The sequence below is a fragment of the Oryctolagus cuniculus genome, chromosome 7 (assembly GCF_051225735.1).
Source record: "Oryctolagus cuniculus isolate XC-2025 breed Fujian yellow rabbit chromosome 7, ASM5122573v1, whole genome shotgun sequence".
Lineage (NCBI taxonomy): Eukaryota > Metazoa > Chordata > Mammalia > Lagomorpha > Leporidae > Oryctolagus > Oryctolagus cuniculus.
This window is the reverse complement of record NC_142873.1, coordinates 52937065-52954122: the sequence shown is the minus strand read 5'-3', so window position 1 is coordinate 52954122 and position 17058 is coordinate 52937065. Positions and strand designations below refer to the sequence as shown.

Below are 17058 nucleotides of genomic sequence, written 5' to 3'. Positions count from 1 at the left end.
GTACCCATGCCAGGGTGCCTGGCTATTTAAAACAAATATAATTGAACTAAAAGGAGACATAGACTCCGATTCAATAACGGGGGACTTCAACACCCCACTTTCATCAATGGACAGATCAACAAGACAGAAAATCAATAAAAAAGCAACAGAGCAAATTGACATGAAGGATCTAATGGACCTAACAGATGTCTACAGAACATTTTACCCCACAGCTGCAGAATGCACATTCTTTTCATCAGTGCATGGAACTTTCCCTAGGATGCATCATATGCTAGGCCATAAAGCAAGTCTCAATAAATTCGAAAAAATTGAAAACATACCACATATCTTTTCTGACTACAGTGAAATGAAGCTGGAAATTAACAGTTTAAGAAAAACACAAACTATGCAAGCACACAGACACTGAACAACACTCCTGAATGAACAGTGGGTCATAGAAAAAATCAGAAGGGAAATAAATAAATCCCTAGAAATTAATGAAGATGACAATATGACATACTATAACTTATGAGACACAGAAAAACCAGTATTAAGAGGAAAGTTTATAACAATTAGTGCCTACATAAAGAAATTGGAAAGGGATCAAATAAATGATTTATCATTGCATCTCAAGGACCAAATACAAAATTAATAGGAGGAAAGAAATAATTAAAATAGTGAAGAAATAAACAAAATTGAAACAAAAATTACAAAAGAACAGTGAAATGAAGAGCTGGTTTTTTGAAAAAATAAACAAGATTGATATATCACTGAACCACCTAACCAAAAAAAGGGGCATGGGGAGAAGACCTAAATTAATAAAATCAGAGATGAAAAGGAGATGTTACAGCAGACACCACCTAATAAAAAGAATCATCAGGAGTCACTACAAACAGCTATGTGCCAACAAACTGGAATATCTTGAAGAAATGGGTAGATTTCTGGACTCATACAATCTACCAAAATTGAGTCATGAAGACATAGAAAACCTAAGTAAACCAATAACCAGTACAGACCCTCCCAACAAAGAAAAGCCCAGGACTGGATGGTTTCATTGGTGAATCCTACCAGACTTTTATAGAACAACTAATTCCAATTTTTCTCAAATATTCAATAGAATTTTAATACTCCCACTCCTTCTATGAGGCCAGTACCATCTTAACTCCAAAACCAGAAAAAGATACAATATAGAATGAATTTATTATTTAACAGTATTTTTCTTTTCTTTTTTTTTAAGATTTATTTTATTTATTTAAAGACAAAGTTACAGACAGAGAGAGAGGTCTTCCATCTGCTGGTACACTCCCCAGATGGCTGCAACAAAGCCAGGAGCCAGGAGCTTCTTCTGGGTCTCCCATGTGGGTGCAGGGGCACAAGGATTTGGGCCATCTTCTACTGCTATCCTAGGCCATAGCAGAGAGCTGGATCGGAAGAGGAGCTGCCGAGTCTAGAACTGGCGCCCATATGGGATGCTAGCACTTCAGGCCAGGGCTTTAACCTGCTGCGCCATAGTGCTGGCCCCATTTCATTTTTAGGGTTCCTTGAGAAGGAGAGGAGGTAGATGTTGTGTGAAGACTGCAATCTTGGACTATGCATAAACAGGACAAGTTTATTTGTATTCTGTTTTGTAGTCTCCCCCTCTTCCCAACTATACTGTGCTTCACTCTTTATTTTATTTTAATGTGCCATCCCATTTCCAAGTGATTGTTTCTCTTCTCTGCACAGTAATGTTCCTTACCCACAGCTTTCCTGTCTTTTACTTTAAGGCAGGAAGGGGTAATTCATCTCTCACATCCTCTCACCTGCGTGGATCCATCCAACATATACTTGATGACCGTGCCTTGACAGGTGATGACCCTCGATGCCTCCTGCACCATGGGTAGCATCGCTGTTTTATAGAACTCATAGTGCTTCACCCTCTGGGGGTAGCTTTGACGCACCATGATTTCCCAGGTGGGCTCCTCCTCCACAATGTGTTGACCTTAAAAAAAGAACAAAGCTTTACTGTGAACTGGACAATGCTCTGGGGATGGGATTAGATCTTCCTCCTCAAGGCTTTTCATTCTGTTGCTTGCATCTGAATAATACCATGGTTTCCATATCATGACAGATGACCCAGGACACTGGTTCCTTGCTGCCCTTCACATGTGGTGAAGATGATCCTCTAAAAGCCCCTAAGAGGAAACTTCTCTGTGCGTTAAGTCAGTTTTTCTAATTCCTTCCGTGACATCTCAGGGCAGAATTATGGAGGAAGCAGAGCCTTGCTGTCTTTCATGCTTCCACTCCCCACCCCGCCCCTGTTGGTGCTTTCCTCACACTTTCCACTAAACTCTCACTTCTGGGTACACAACACTGCAATGGGGTCATCTGGTTGTCCCAGGGAGGTAACTCACTCAGGGTCTCCCCTCCTATGCTATCCCTCGTTTTTCAAAGCTAACACAGTCCGCTCATTTCTAACCAAGTGCAGATTTCTCCCAGTGCTCTGCTGTTAGCTGGCAGTCAAGGAGAAAAACACCCAATTAAGCTCCGTAAAGAGATTATATTTTTATGGAGAAACCCTGGAATATGGGACTTACTCAGGTTTTGCTAACTGAATATATGAGAGAGAGAGAGAGAGAGAGAGAGAGAGAGAGAGAAACCACCTAAACAACTTTCACTTTCCAAGGTTTTGAGATAAACGGACTCTTAGAGAGACTATAACTTCTCTGCAGTCACAAAACCTGTAAGCAGTGGAGCTGGGATTTGAATCATTCTCTTACACTGTGAAAACAGTCACCACAACCACAACTAAAACAGACAAAACAGCAAACTAACTTGTGAACAGTATGCTCTAGGTTAGAATATATTTTCTTTTTGCATTCAAAAGTCTCCAGGAAAGAACGGAAATCTAGGCTCTTTCATCTTATACCACAGTCACCATCCCTCCCTATGTCCATGGCTGACCATGACAGAGGTTTTGATGCTTCGGCATTTATGTTGTCATTATGTTCAGATTTGAAGTAGGACATTCATAAGACTTTCAAAAGCTGGTGTGTTCCAGGCAGATTTATTATTAACCACATTGTCTCCCCTGACCTATAGATAGAAATATCAGGGTAGATGATATGCCTAATAGAAAAGGCAGATGAAAGTTACTAGGCTGGGGTTTGGTAAGAGGACCAAGAAAACAAACTATATATATACTCTTGAACTTGAAAAATTATTCCTCCAGTATACTCTAGCATCTTAGACATTGGTAGTGATCATCCAACATGGTGGGTCCAGGTGGAAACCTGGGCCAGTCGGGGTCCTTGGAACTAGATGAGGGATCTAGGTTCTATTTTTAACAATTTAGGAAACTTAATGAAAAGCAAAATTATAGCAAAATAGCTGGACTATCATATTTGGTGTCTTTTGGCTGGCAAGTAAATGAAATACTGGATTATTTTTATATTGGCATAGTCTTTTCCTTTGATAGATACACTTTTCAAACTCTCTGTCCTTAAGGGAAGTATAATAAAGAAGAATATTTGGTTGTAAAAAATATCAATATCCACTGAAATAATCTAACATTCATCAACTGAGAACTCATGGTGGGGCAGTAATTTGAAAGCGCCACAGTGTTCACCAGTGTCAGCGCCAGCATTAGAACTCAAGTCCTAGCTCAGCACTTTCCATTTTGCATTTCCTACCTTCACAGCAATAGTGGGTCTCCAAACAAATGATGTTAGATCCAACCACCAAAGCTGATGCCCGCCACGTCAATTAAATTAGTCCTACTTGTACTTGTTTATTAATTGGAACAGGTTAAGAGCCACATACGCAATCAATAGAAATGACAGGCTCTGTGGCTGGCACTGTGGTGCAGTGGGCTAAAGCCCTGGCCTGAAGAGCCAGCAACCATATGGGCACCTGTTCAAGTCCCGTCTGCTCCAGTTCCAATCCAGCTCTCTGCTAATGTACCTGGGAAAGTAGCAGAGGGTGGCCCAAGTCCTAGGGCCCCTGCACTCACATAGGAGACCTGTAAGAAGCTCCAGGCTCCTGGCTTCAGATTGGCTCAGCCCTGGCCGTTGTGGCAATTTGGGAAGTGAACCAGTGGATGGAAGACTTATCTCTCTCTCTCTCTCTCTCTCTCTCTCTACCTTTTTCAAATAAATAAAATGAATCTTAAAAAAAAAGAAATGACAAGCTCTATAAAATTATACTGACATAGGGAAACAAAGACTTGCTTTCTTTGTTCATCACTTATCTCTACTCTGTGCTCAGTGTCTTTGGCCAGAAAGTCCAAGGACAGGACTGTACTTTTCTAGAGAGACAAGAAGACAGAGGGGCCACACAGGAATCTTAAGGTCATTGACTTTCTTGTTGTGCCACCTAATAGCTAGATGACCTTGGGCAACTTGTCAAACCTCTGATGCCTCAATTTCTTTAATTTGTAACATGGAGGTTTAGTACTTGGGTCATGATACTTATATATATTTTTTCATGTATGTTCAGTACTTAGGTAGTACTTGGCCATGGGAAGTGCTCAAAAAGTGATCAGTATTATGATTCTTTCTTTAAAAATAGACTCTTGCCCATTGCCAACCAGAAGTATGAACTTGTAGGAAAACATACAATTTTCAATGGTGGTTTAACTGTTTTCTTTAATGCATTTTACCACTGCCTCCCTGTCCTACCCCCTAGGCAGCACTCACCTGTGGACTCCTGCCCAATGAAGGTCAACAAGAGCCCATTGGGGCAAGACACATTTAGGTTTTGGAAGGTGGGAACATAGGTACTCTCCGGTAAAACCGTTTCTTGTTCTACTTCTTCCTGTAAACAATTTAGCACGTGAACAATGGCTTGCAAAATTTCAAATGAGCTGTTATTTATTTTGACTAAGCAATGACGTGCTGAGAGCGTAGGATGTGACCTGCACACAGCTAGGCAGAGCGTGCAATAGAGCTTGAAAGGATGCATGCATCTCTGCCCTTGAACAAATCTACTCTGCTTTTATAATGGCCCACAGACAGGTGAGGCAATTAAATGATAATACAAAACAGCTGGCACATCTTTCCTCAGAAAAGGGAGATATTAAAGCTAATAAGCTGCACCCACATGGGAGACCAGGAGGAAGCCCCTGGCTCCTGGCTTCGATCGGCACAGCGCCAGCTGTAGCAGCCATTTGGGGGGGTGAATCTACGGAAGGAAGACCTTTCTGTCTCTCTCTCTCACTAACTCTGCCTGTTAAAAAATTAAAAAAAAAAAAAGCTAATAAGAATAATTGGGGAAGGATTTGTGAAGAGTTGGAGCTTGAAGTGGCCCTTGAAAGATGCTTCCTTTTGTATGTATAGGTTTAAGGGTGATGCGATGGTGTGATTCTTGGCATTCCACCAAAATTTATACATTGCTCCTACTATCTAATGTCTTAGCATTAAGAAGTGGGGCCTTTTAGAAAGTGATTGAGTCAAGAGAGCTCCGTGTGCATGAACGGGATTAGTGCCTTCATAAAACAGGGTGAAGAGAGCTCCCTTGCTCCTTATGCCACATGAGAACACACAGAAGAGCTATAAACAGGTCCTCACTGGGTACGGAATCTGCCAGCCCCTTCATTTTGGAATTCCCAGCCTCTAAAATTGTAATAAGCTTGTGTAGTTTGTAAATCACTCAGTGTAAGTTACATTGTTATAGCAGCCCAAGTAGACTAACACAGGCAAAGTATATGGGAAACCAAAATTCCTACTCTTACTGGATAATTCCTACAGTTTGAGTGCTAGAGACATTATACTGTTAGCATATTTGTCCATACTTTTTGATAATGAGCACTCATTGCTTTTGTAGCAACTAAGATCAGTAAAAGATAATGAAATGTTATTTATAAATTAGTGATGGTTTCGTGTTCATTTTGTGCCACTTATACCTAAGTCCCCTGCTTGGTTATATTGTCACAAGAGTGAAAGTTATTTAGTAACTTCCAATAATCCCTAATGACAATTATTTCCGTTTTTTTCAGTTTTCTTTTTCTAGGCACTAAAAGTATTTTAACTAATAACCCATTGCTAGATCTTTAGTTCAGTCCAATTAGTCTTTTATTGTTGATTGTTGAGGTTGGTATGCTTTTCTTTTGTCACTGGAAGGGGAAAATGTCAATGATTAGCTAAAATGAATTAAAAACACAGATCAAAATTAAGAGGAAAAAATCTTAGGAAATTTTGTACATGAACAAAATAGTCAAACCTGCAAACCTGCCATGTCAATTCCATTGTTACACACGAAGCCAGTAACCACACAAGACTTTTCCATTATCATGTTTTATAAATCTTGGGCCAACTGTTGAGTTTGGTATCTAGTTGTTTTAGGTCAAATTAATTTTAAATGAATTATCCAGAGTTCATTTTGTTCAAAACATTTGTTTTGAGCTTTTTTTATGTAACAAGGGTCAAGTGGCCTGGCATGAGAAATTTCATCTATTATATCTGTGTTAACATGGTACAGAGGCAAAGAAACATTTAAACTCATAACTTTTAAGGGATTAGAATCTGAAATTCATGTCCTTTAGCACTTCTCAACACAATTTTATCTTTTAATAAGTTGAGTATCTGTACATTGTACTTTTAGTTGTATATTTTAAGAGTCAAGATTTAAAATTCTTTCCTTATTTTCTTTCCTTTAGAATCTTCTATTGATCTGTATTCTACTATAAAATATTTAAAGTTAAATCGTGGGTGTCTGAATGTGTATGCATGCATGTGTGTGTGGGCATGTGTGTGTGTAGCATGTATATGTGTGGGACCTTTGAGGAAGGGTTGGAGGTGGAAGATGGTCTACTCTTGAACTAGAAGTAGACTGTCCCTTGGTCCTGACAGATTTTTGGTACATCAATATCTTAATTCAAGTCTACCAAACAGCTTAATTAGAGCTTTGCTTTTTAATTGTTATTTTTCTCTATTGAGCTAAATAAAGCACTAAAAATAAGGAATTTTAGGAACTTGACCAATAGTAAAGAAAATCCGAGAATCAGGTTGAGAAAAAGGTTTAATCAACCCTTCAGTTCTTAGAATGAATGACGATTTGTATTTGTGTTACAACAACATGTCTTGTGAAGTTGGAATCCATTTTCTGTGTGCAAATCAATCCTTTGTGTCCATTTAAAACTGACACTACAAGTAATGTCAGTATATCCAAACAGTAAAATCTATGCATTATAACAACACTAGTGATGTTCATTTACCTTTTTCTCCTCTTCTTTTGGGTGTTCCTCTTCTTTAAGAGAGTCTTTGGGTTTTTCTTTGCCTTTTATTTTCCCCTTTGCTTTGCCTTGAGGAACAGTTACTGTAGCAGGAATTACTGTTGGAATATGTACTGAAGGGATATTCAACATTGCTTCCAAATTAGGATCCTTGTCCTCTAAAACCAGAAAAAAGGAAAACAAATAAACATTCCTATTTGTTATTAAATAACATATATGCCTCAAAAATTTATCTATTGGCAATAATTTTACCTTGCTGAGTGTTTTTCAAAAAGTTAATGGAAAATGGAATTAAAAGATAAGTTTATTTGGGTGAAAAAAATTTTGAAATTTATGGATAGCATTTTTTAAGGATTTATTTATTTACCCAAAAGACAGAGCCACAAAGAGGCAGAGAGAGAGACAGAGAGAGAGAGAGAGAGAGAGAGAGAGAGGTTTTCCATCCACTGGTTCACTCCCCAAATGGCTGCAATGGTGGAGCTGCATCAATTAGAAGCCAGGAGCCAGGAGCCTCCTCTGGGTCCCCAATGTAGGTAAAGTGGCCCAGTGACCTGGGCCATCCTCCACTGCCCTCATAGGCCACAGCAGAGAGCTGAATCGAAGTGGAACAGCTGGGACCTGAACTGGCACCCATATGGGATGCCAGCACTGTAACTGGCAATTTTACCCGCTATACCATAGTGCTGGCCCCCATGGATAGCTTTATGAAGACCTCCTGTATGATTTATCAGTTGGAGAGATTTCAGGGCTAAGGGAATTGATCTGAAAATCAAGACTGCATTCAGAAAACACGAGGTATCCAATACTATAATATGCTTAACTTAATCAAACCATTATTTCACAGGTCTTCACCTTCTCATCTACATTGTAAATTAATGGGGTAATAATAATCCCTTCATTACTTGATAAATGTTTGAAAATGAATGGAGCAATAAGAAATAATGACAAAAAGACGTGTACCAGTTCCACGGAGTCAAAATAACCCAAGTAAGATCTGCACTCAAGTAGCAAAAATAAAGACATATTAAATAGGAAAGCAACCAATGAGATAAATAAGGAACTAGATTGTTTCTGGCTTAGATGACAGAATAAATTTCCTAGTGGAAAGTTAATTGTCTGCACTGCCACCCTTCTAAAAGGGGAGCTCATGTGAGGAGCAATTATGCAGGGAGGTCTGGAGCATTCCTTACATCGAGAATTCCAATCTCTCCTTAGCCCAGAGCACCACGCCCTGGTTCTCTTACTTCTCTGGTCAACATTTTTCTCCATCTTCCTTACTCATTTTTCCTTTTTTGTCAATCTTTTAAGTGTTTTTAGGTTCTAGGGCTTATTATGTTCTCAAACCTGACTGTGCATAATAATTACTCATGAAGTGAAAAACAAAACCCCCACTCAGACTCCACCTTGACCTACAGAATGAGGCTCACTTCATTTGTGAAAACACTGAGGGGGATTGTGATACACAGCTGCGGGCTGAGCACGTTCATTGCGTTTATTGGACTGGGTGATCTCATTCATTACGGGGGTCCAACTGTCATCAACGAGTTAGAGACTCCACAATCCCACATCTTAAGGCAGCATCTTCTCAGTTCAGATCCCACATTTCCCATCAGTGTTAGACATCTCCTGGGTGTAGTTTTACAGACATTTCTATCTCAGTTTTAAATCTCTCTTTTCCTGAGTGGATTAGCTTCCTATGTCCTCATTCAGTCAATGTCTCGACCAATCAAGCACTCTGTCTCCCAATTTGGACACTGAGACCAAATACATTTTCTCTTTTTGACTCATCCTACACATCTCCATTCATCACAGAGCTCTCAGATTTTCCCCAGAACCGCTCCTCCCCTAACTCAGCATACCACCTTCACCTGCTGGGTCTTTTCCAGTGCTGTCCTAAGTGATACCCTGGCACCTCTCAAACCACCACTTCAGTGACCACATTGCTTCCCTTACTTAAAGACCTCTGCCACTCACTGCCCAAGTAGGGCACGCAACATCTTTGCAGTTTGGTTCTCATCTACCTCCATTCCAATCACACTGAATTTCAACCTTTCTATCAAGAAGGAATACTTACACATGATTATGTGTTTGTACAAATGGTTCTTATTGCCCAGAATTCTTGTTCATTGTTTCTGTGTCTGGATAGTTCCCACTCATTTCTAAAGTGGCATCTTAAATCTCATTATTTTTCTCCACAGTATTTTCTTTCCATCCTCAGTACTTTGTTCATATGTAATTTCTAGACTTATGACAGTTACTGCTCTATTCATGTTTTCCTTTCTAATTAGATATTGAGTTCTTTGAATGGATATACCATAATTTGATTCATTTGAGTGGCTCATTGCCAGCTGCCTGACAAATAGGAAATACAGTATAGACACTGAATGGCAGTGGGAAACTCCTCTTTCCTGTTCTCATTCCTTCACTCATTTAGTTCCTGTTCTCATTCCTTCACTCATTTAGTAAGTATTGTGTGCCTACTACTATTGCCATGATTTGGAAAGAAAAACATGAAAGAAGCACAGACAAGGAAAGTATATGCAGTGGGTATTTTATATTAGCGAACTCTCAATTGCCATGTTGGGTGTTAAGTCTGTGGTCGGGGAATTACAGAGTGCTGTAGGAGCCAGAAAGGCCATCTCCTCCAAGTTGTCTGCACATAGTCTGTTTGCAGTTGTACTGACGAGTTCTTTCATCTTTCAGTATCTACGACGACTTTCCATGCTTTTACACTAATGAGCTTTGCCACACACTATTCCTAGTGTCTAGAATTCCCTTATTCCCTTCCTTTAATTTTTTCTTTTTGCCTAGAAAACTCCCCCTCATCTCCAAAAGACCCAGCTCTCCTACCAGTGCCACTTGCTCTGTGAAGCATTTTTCAGGGTGAGTAACCTCTAAGCTGAGACTTGGAGGATAAGAAGACGTTGAATAAAGTGTTAGGAGAAAGTGCTCTGAGCATTAGCACAGCCTGAGCAAACAGCCAGCCAGAAGGGAAAGCACAGTTTATTCAAGGAGCTGAAAAGCACATAATTGGGTGGGAAAGCATAATTGTCCAAAGGAAAATAAATCTGGCTGGTTGTCATCTGAGGTTTGGGGAAAGAGCTGTATAAAAGGTCTATGGGAGCCTGACTGATGTTGTTGAATTGTGGATATATTCAGTGGGCCAGTTGAAAGACGACAGGAAGCAAGAATGATATAGTCCTCTTAGCAAATTTACAAAGTGCTCAAAAATTTGAATTTCCTGATCTTTTTGTCTGGTTCACAGTTTTATTATCTGTTTCCTATCCAAAAGGAAACTAAAGTATGTTTAGTTGTGTATACCTAATTAAAGGGAGAGAACTGGATTGGAAATTTGTGTTTGTTTTTTTTATTTTATTTTATTTTATTTTATTTTTTGACAGGCAGAGACAGAGAGAGAGAGGCAGAGACAGAGAGAAAGGTCTTCCTTCTGTTGGTTCGCTCCCCAAATGGCCACCACAGCTGGTGGGCTGCGCTGATCCGAAGTCAGGAGCCAGGTGCTTCCTCCTGGTCTCCCATGCGGGTACAGGGCCCAAGCACTTGGGCCATCCTCCACTGCTTTCCCGGGCCACAGCAGAGAGCTGGACTGGAAGAGGAGCAACCGGGACAGGACTGGTGCCCCAACCGGGACTAGAACCCGGGGTGCCGGCGCTGCAGGCCGAGGATTAGCCTAGTGAGCCACGGCACCGGCCTTGGAAATTTGTTTGGACTTTAGCAGATAAAAAGTCTTAAATAATGATTCCATATATTTGTTTGTTTTTATTTATTTGACAGGTAGAGTTTACAGACAGTGAGACAGAGACAGAGAGAAAGGTCTTCCCTCCATTGGTTCACTCTCCAAATGGCCACAATGGCCAGAGCTACGCCAATCCGAAGCCAAGAGCCAGGAGTCTCTTCCTGGTCTCCCATGTGGGTGCAGGGGCCCAAGGACCTGGGCCATCCTCCACTACTATCCCAGGCCACAGCAGAGAGCTGGACTGGAAGAGGAGCAACCGGGACTAGAAGCGGCGCCCCTATGGGATGCTGGCGCCGCAGGCGGAGGACTAACCTAGTGCACCACATATATTTTAAGAAATTTGTAATGTGTAGATAGTTGTTTTTACAACCCATCATACCTTCAATTTTTTAATATATAAGAAGAAAAATATATATTATCTATACTATAAACATTTTCAAATGCAATACTTATAACTTGATACTAGGAATATTTGCTTTAAAGGGAATGATTACACATTAAGAGATCACTTAGGAAACAAGAGCAACCTGGCTGATAGAGTGTGGTGTAAATAGCATAGTCTAAAACAATGACAACCTGTGTTCAAAAGCAGTTGGATTTACTGGATTTATTGGTGACTTTAAAACATTTATTTTTTTTTTTAAGGTACAAAGTGACTTCTTCAAACTGGTGATTTACAAACAAATCAAATACAAAATTAAAAGACAAAACCCACAAGAAGCAAAAGCACTAACAAACCTAATGGAGCCTCTATCTCAATAGGATATTTGGTACGAGGTAAGAAACAAGATTATAATTGCCCGTAGGGATGCGCTCTCTGTAGGACATGTACTATATAGTTAAGTGAATAATTAGACCACTGTGATAGTTATTAATGCATACTTAATGTTATCTTCCATAGGGATTATTTTTAGATTTTGTAATGCTTTTTCTTAAAAAAAGATACCCATAGATTTCCTAATTATTCTTCATAAAGTATCTTACTTTTCTGTGGTTTGAAAGGAAATAGATTCCAGTTGGAGAATTTGTTTATGGAAAGTGGGCTGGAGGAATCCTTCAGGATGTCCAATGAATGGCTTATGTAGACTAATGTCCTGAAGCACACTGAGTGCTTTCACAACCACAGAAGTCATACAAATACGGCTTTGCAGAAAACCAAGAGGATTCTTTGGCAAATCTCACTTTCATCGGTACCAACAAATGGGCTTATTTTCATGGGCTGTTTAACCGATACTTGGAATATCTGTGATCTTGCATGTACATGTGATTATATAAAATAATGTGTAAATGATAAATGGTTTTTAAAGTATCAAAGCATTACTTTTGCTATGTAAGAGGAATTTTTTTATTTTTTATTTTTTTTTATTTTTTTGACAGGCAGAGTGGACAGTGAGAGAGAGAGACAGAGAGAAAGGTCTTCCTTTGCCGTTGGTTCACCCTCCAATGGCCGCCGCGGCCGGCGCGCTGCGGCCAGAGCACCGCGCTGATCCGCTGGCAGGAGCCAGGAGCCAGGTGCTTTTCCTGGTCTCCCATGGGGTGCAGGGCCCAAGCACCTGGGTCATCCTCCACTGCACTCCCGGGCCACAGCAGAGGGCTGGCCTGGAAGAGGGGCAACCGGGACAGAATCCGGCGCCCCGACCGGGACTAGAACCCGGTGTGCCGGCACCGCTAGGCGGAGGATTAGCCTAGTGAGCCGCGGCGCCGGCCTGCTATGTAAGAGGAATTTAAAAAGTTCATGAAAAATATGTACTACAGAAAATTATGCAGACACGTCAAAATATTTTGCCCCAAAGTGAAGTTGTCTTTTATAATTGTTTTTCTATGAACTTTTTGAAGTTCCTTCATAAATGATATATATGTATATATATATGTATGTACATATACACTCACAAACATGTATACAAACAGATGAACATTCACACACATCATATATTCCCACCTTGGAGGAAAAATCATGAGGTGCATTGAATCAGAACATTGTTATAGACAAGGGAGCAGAAAAAGAATGGTCAGGGAACCTGGTCACAGGGCACACTCAACCTTGCTACTGCATTCATTTCACCTGGCGCCATCCCACTGGCTCCGTAGTAGCTTATTGAGAGGCAGATTCCATTCTCTAAAGTGGCAGAGAAAGATCCAAATTTGCTGACAGGTTTATTTTTGGCATGTAAAACTTCTGAAAGACAAAATCAAATCAAGAATATTTCTATTTATTCAAAATAGATGTAAGCAAAATTCAGTGAGAAGGTTAGGAATTGAGGTCTAGTATAGTCAACTTAAAAACAATTGCTTGAATCCCCTCCCACACACCCAGGATGTTGGAGGTGAGATGCAGTTACAAAGATGAGAACTTGCCCTAGAAAGTTTGAGTCTGAGTTGAAACAAAGAGAGGGAACAGACTTGTGAATGGCACAGCCATGGGCAGATGATTCATCTGGCCAATTATCCACCTGACTTTTAGGATGAAAACCATCAGTTCAATCTCAATTTCCTCACATTTTAAAACACACTCTTAAATATCTGCATTTAAAACTCCTTACATTTTAAAATCCATTTTAAAATTATTTTAGCCAGATATAATTTTAAAGCAAACTCTTAAGGCATATGTGAAAAATTTTTAATTTTTCTCTTCTGCTATTTTATTTCTGGTTCATTATTTCCTGTATTATCAAACAATTAAGATCAGACAATAATGACTTAAAATATTCTAATCCAGGAAGAGGTAACCCCTGGACTGGGATATTCAAATGAGCAACAGAAAAAAACAGGTACTGTTTCAAAGAGAATGAAAGGATAAGCCACAGCCAGGGAGAAAACATCTGTGAATTTTGTATCTGGGAAAGGACTGCTACAAAAAAATACACAAAGAATTCTTACAGCTCAACAATGGCCTGATTAAAAATAGACCAAAGACCTCAACAGACACTTCACCAAAGAAGATACACAGATGGCAAATAAGTGTATGACAAGATGCTCCATATCATGTTATTAGGGAAATGCAAATTGAAACAAGATACCACCAGGCATTTATTTGAAGGGAGAAAATCCAACACACTGACAACACCAAATGCTGGCAAGGATGGAGAACAACAGGAACTTTCATTCATCACTGGTGAGAATGGAAAATGATATAGTCCCTTTGGAAGATACTTATAAAACTAACATACTCTTACCATATGACACAGCGATCACATTCCTTGGTATTTATCCAAAGAAATTGAAGATGTGTATCCATACAAAAACCTGCACACATATGTTTGTAGCAACTTTCTTAATAATTGCCAAAACTTGGAAGCAATCAAAATGTCCTTCAGTGGGTAAATGGAAAAATAAACTGTTGCATATACAGATAATGGGATATTATTCAGCACTAAAAGGAAACAAACTGCCACGCCATGAAAAGACCTGGGGGATAAGATAAACCCACATGACTAAGTCAGAGCAGCCAATCTGAAGAGGCTGCATGCTGTTATCCAACTATAACATTCTGGAAAATGTGTAACTATGGACACAGTAGAAAGATCAGTGCTTACCAGGAGTTAAAAGGGTGGAAAGGAAAACAGGCAGAGCACAGAGGATTTTAAGGCAGTGAAATGACCCTGTTTGATACTGCAGTGGTGGAGGCGTGTCATCACACATTTGTCCAAACCAAGAGTGAACCTCAATGTAAACTATGGACTTTGGGTGATAATGACGTATAGATCCATCGGTTCTAACGAATGCACCCCTCTGTGCTGTGAGAATGTTAGTGATGAGCATGAGATCATGCACGTACAGGGGCAAAGGGTAAATATATAGATTATCTTCAGGAACTGCTCTAAGAAATAAATTCCACCCAAGGGGAAAAAAACCTGAGGCTATTGCTGCAGTATAACAGGTTAAACTGCTGTCTTCAATGCTGGCATCCCATATGGGTGCCGGTTCTAGTCCCAGCTGCTTCACTTCCAATCCTGCTCCCTGCTAATGTGCCTGGGAAAGCAGCAGAGGATGGGCCAAGTGCAGAGATCTCTGCACTCATGTGAGAGACCTGGAAGAAGCTCCTGGTTACTGGCTTTGGCCTGGCCATTGCGGCCATTTGGGGAGTGAACCAGCGTATAGTAGATCTCTTTATATTTCTCTCTCTCTCTCTCTCGGCAACTCTGCCTTTCAAATAAACAAAATAAAATCTTTAAACAAACAAAAAAAAGATCATGCTTAGTGTGAATCAGGGTTCAGAGAAATAGGCACCTTTGTGCGCTATTAATGAGAGGATGTGCTGTTAGAAACTTGAGAAAAAACACACTGAAATAACTCTTTTAAAGGAACTGAATGCACATAGAAAGAAATACTAGCCAGCAAATAAAAGAACACATGTTCAGCAAGATACAAATTATAGATGTGATGAATTCTTTTATTTTTATAGCATATAAATATAGGTTAAAAAGCATTTCCTGGGCCGGCGCCGCGGCTCACTAGGCTAATCCTCCGCCTTGCGGCGCCGGCACACCGGGTTCTAGTCCTGGTCGGGGCGCCGGATTCTTTGCTAGTTGCCCCTCTTCCAGGCCAGCTCTCTGCTGTGGCCAGGAGTGCAGTGGAGGATGGCCCAAGTACTTGGGCCCTGCACCCCATGGGAGACCAGGATAAGTACCTGGCTGCTGCCATCGGATCAGCGCGGTGCTCTGGCCGCAGCGCGCCGGCCGCGGCGGCCATTGGAGGGTGAACCAACGGCAAAGGAAGACCTTTCTCTCTCTCTCTCTCTCACTGTCCACTCTGCCTGTCAAAAAAAAAAAAAAAAAAAAGCATTTCCTGGAATTTAGAAACATGATTCTCCAACCATACCATTCAGGGTTCAGTAGATGAATTGAAGGGAGAAGGGTCACTTTTGAGAATCACATGAATTTCTTGGAAAATAAAGTGAAAAAATATATCAGACCTTTATAATAATTTTTAAGGATTTATTTATTATTATTTGAAAAGCAGAATTTCAGAGAGGTAAAGGCAGAGGCAGAGAGAGAGAGGTCTTGCATCCACTGGTTCATCTGTCAACTGGCAGCTATGGCAGGAGCTGGGTGAATCTGAAACCAGGAGCCAGGAGCTTCTTTCAGGTCTCCCACGTGGGTGCAGGGGCCCAAGGACTTGTGCCATCTTCTACTGCTTGATTGGAAGTGGAGCAGCCGAGATGCAAACCAGCAGCCATATGGGATGCTGGCACTGCAGGAGGCGGCTTTACCCCAACCTCAGCACCGGTCCCATATCTCAGACATTTAAACAGAAGGAAGTCATAAAGGAGACAGGTTTGGAGGAAATATTTTTTTCAAGTTGCAAGTATTACAGAAAGAAAAAGGAACAAATGAAAAAGAGAAAAGATTAACAACCAAAGAAAAATTCCCCGAGTTGAGGTTGGAGCTTGATTTTCAGATTAGCCGGGCTCCTTAAATTCTAATCTCACAGTCATAAGACTGTGCATCAGCGACCAAGAATCAAAAGAGGAAATAATGACAGTCCACAGATCCTACATCCAGCCCAGATGTCATTCTGAGAGGCCCAGACACATGTAAACTGTGAAAGGACACATTATCATGTGTCCCATATGAGGGGAAAATGTAATCCCACTAAACAAACAATAAACAAACCAGAACGCTAATCTTTAGAAAAAGGGAACTAGAAAGCAAGCAGTGGTACGTAATGATCACCGCTCTATCTTCTCATCTTTCTCTCTGTCGATCTGTTGAAGAGCTTTCTAAATCAGGAGAAGCACGCTTTTTATTTTATTTTTTTTTCTTTCTGGAAAAGGCCAGCCATAAAATATTTTAGATTTTGTAGACCACATATGCATGATCTTCAAAAATTCATGGAAAGTGGAATTAAAATATAGGTTAGTTTTGGTGTAAAGATATGGAAATTAATGCATATGAGGGGTTTCTAAAACATTAATGGCAAATGTGTATTATGAAATAGGTATGCATGAATGTCAACTCTTTTGTACCAAAATAAACTTTTCTTCTAATTCCATTTTCCATGAACTTTTTGAAGTACTCTGGTATAATCCTTATCATTTTTTTCTTTTTAAATGTGTATTTATTTATTTATTTTCAATTTAATTGAAAGGCAGGGGGAGAGAGAGGGAGGAGAGACA

General features: G+C 40.2%; 1 protein-coding gene across 2 annotated transcripts in view; it reads right to left on the bottom strand.

Annotated features, from left to right (window-relative positions):
* SPAG17 (sperm associated antigen 17) overlaps nt 1–17058 on the bottom strand; it is a 285936-nt gene that overhangs the window by 116206 nt on the left and 152672 nt on the right. For both annotated transcript variants that reach the window (XM_051857350.3, XM_051857351.3), the window contains 4 exons: nt 13006–13119; nt 7172–7347; nt 4656–4773; nt 1782–1960 (listed from right to left, as the gene is read on the bottom strand). In XM_051857350.3, coding sequence (XP_051713310.3) covers nt 1782–1960; nt 4656–4773; nt 7172–7347; nt 13006–13119 — 587 coding nt within the window. The remainder of the gene's footprint in view (nt 1–1781; nt 1961–4655; nt 4774–7171; nt 7348–13005; nt 13120–17058) is intronic.